This window comes from Arachis ipaensis, chromosome B01, assembly GCF_000816755.2.
Source record: "Arachis ipaensis cultivar K30076 chromosome B01, Araip1.1, whole genome shotgun sequence".
NCBI classification, from domain to species: Eukaryota; Viridiplantae; Streptophyta; class Magnoliopsida; order Fabales; family Fabaceae; genus Arachis; species Arachis ipaensis.
Genome location: NC_029785.2, coordinates 31211501 through 31213896, shown reverse-complemented (window position 1 = coordinate 31213896; position 2396 = coordinate 31211501). Strand labels below are relative to the sequence as shown.

At 32.3% G+C, this 2396-nt stretch overlaps 1 protein-coding gene across 1 annotated transcript; it reads left to right on the top strand.

Annotated features, from left to right (window-relative positions):
• Window positions 179-1037, top strand: LOC107617545 (probable histone H2B.3). Its single transcript, XM_016319323.2, has one exon. The coding sequence runs from the start codon at window positions 246-248 to the stop codon at window positions 858-860; it is 615 nt and encodes a 204-aa protein (XP_016174809.1). The 5' UTR covers window positions 179-245; the 3' UTR covers window positions 861-1037.

Here is a 2396-nt window from a genome sequence, read left to right as displayed (position 1 = left end):
CAACAATGTATTACCGACAAAAATTACTTTTCAAATATTTGTTATAAATATAATGTAAAATAGTCTCGTGAATCGCACAGACGGTGATCCAATGAAAAAAAATGACAAAGATGAAAATTCAAAGTTCAAGTTTAGTGGAAAAGAAAAAAAGAAGAAAGAAACTCTATAAACCCGGTACAGGAAGCACTAGGTGTTGAAAATTATAACGCATAATCTCAACCATAAATAAACCAAATCAACAATCAATGAAATCAAATGCTCTACGTCACTGTTCATTTCTAATCCGAACTAACCCCCAAAATTATATATGTAGATCCACCTTCTCTCTTTTTCCATCACCACACACTTCATTTTTTCATTCACGTCTTTTTGCAGAACGTCAAACCGAATCCCGATTTCAATTTTCTCTTTTCCAAATTTTAATGGCTCCTCCAACAAAGGCAGAAAAGAAGCCTGCAGAAAAGAAACCTGCGTCAGAAAAATCACCATCTGCGACCATAGCGGTAGAGAAGAAACCGAAGGTAGAAAAGAAGATAACAAAAGAAGGAGGGAGCGACAAGAAGAAGAAGAGGGTGAAGAAAAGCGTTGAAACCTACAAGATCTACATATTTAAGGTTCTGAAGCAGGTTCACCCTGACATTGGGATCTCGAGCAAAGCCATGGGGATCATGAACAGTTTTATCAATGACATCTTTGAGAAGCTCGCTCAAGAAGCTTCTAGATTGGCTAGGTATAACAAGAAACCAACAATCACTTCTAGGGAGATCCAGACCGCTGTACGGCTTGTCCTCCCCGGTGAGCTTGCCAAGCATGCCGTCTCTGAAGGCACAAAAGCTGTTACAAAATTCACCAGTTCTTGAATTCGGTTTTACTACTACTCTCTCTTTGGTTAGATTTTTCTTTGATCCCTAATTTGTTCATCATTCAATTAGGATTTTATTTGGTTGTGATTAAAAATAGATTTTTACTTTTAAAATAAAATTATGTTGAGATTGTAGATGTAATGCTAAAGATTTTGTTGTTAATAGAAAAGTTAATCGTTGGAATAATTAAATAAACTTGGTTTATTTATCAAAATTGATTTTTCTTATTTCCTTGTTGCTGTTATGTGTTCCCCACAAATTTGAATTTTTCATATAGTTGTCTTTATATTTTTTTATGGTACATTGAAAATGAGTTTTGTGTGTGGAGTTAATTATTCTTGACCGTGATTACTAGGTAGAAATTTGTGATCGATTAACAAAGTAAAAGTCTTGATTCATTTTGTTTTTTAACAGTTAAGACCTTTTTCGAAAGTAAACAAGGAATGTTATATTAAAAATTGAGCTTTTACAATGCCTATGTTAAAATAGGTTATAAGTTATGACTTTTCTATGTGATTTTGCAATTGTGTAATTGAGGTAATAAGCAAACACTTCATCTCACTGTCATTGTGCGACTGTTTCCTTTTCCAAATCCTCTTCACTATACAACGACTAAATGATAACACAAAAACTGGCAACACCAAATATATCTAGAAGTTGATTCAAAACTTTTGAGCTTATAATATGATCACGTATTTCTGTGGACTACCTGCTCCGGGGCTTCTTTTTTACCCCTTCTATAGTTTTTGGTCACCAAAACTTTGTTGTATCATTTTTGAAGGCTGGATATTATTTTTGTTCTTGAAGATGTATTTTCCAATAATGGATTCCTTCGAAAGTTCTTTAATCATTTATGGTATGTGCAACATGCAGTTGGTTTTAAAGTTTAGATGTGAAGAACTGGGTTAGACTTTTGGCTTTCATATTATCGAGGACGTCTTAGGGTATCTCTAGTGTACTTGTTGTTTAAGAATAACCAACATTCATAAGAAGGTTAAGCAGGTTTAAGAGAGGCATCATACAATTTTTCTTTTGTTCATACTCTAGAGCTTTGTCTCAATGATGATATAATTGTTCAACTTCAATATTTTAAAATGGCCATAGATAGAAACAACACCATCCTATTTTTGAAAGGTTGTTTGCAAATTCTTTTCTTGTTTTCTAATTTGCTTTTTCTATATGTATACCTTCAAATATTTCTTTGTTTTTTACCCAAAATTTGAAGACTTATAACTTTTTCATACTCGTTGGATTTCAACAAAAAATTTATGCCATCATTGGTTGAAAAATAAATCCAAAACAAGTTACATTATGTTTTTTCAAAAATAAATTAAAATTTGAAGGTAAAGAAACTGGTACACTTGGGTGTCTAACTATTAGAAGATTTTGACCATTTATTCTTAGCAATGTGTTTGGCTATATAAAAAAAAATTATAAATCATGTGAATAAATCCAGAAATATGTATGTCACATGGGTATATCAGATTAATGGTAGATCCAATTTGGTGTCTTGCATGGCTAGAGATAATTTAT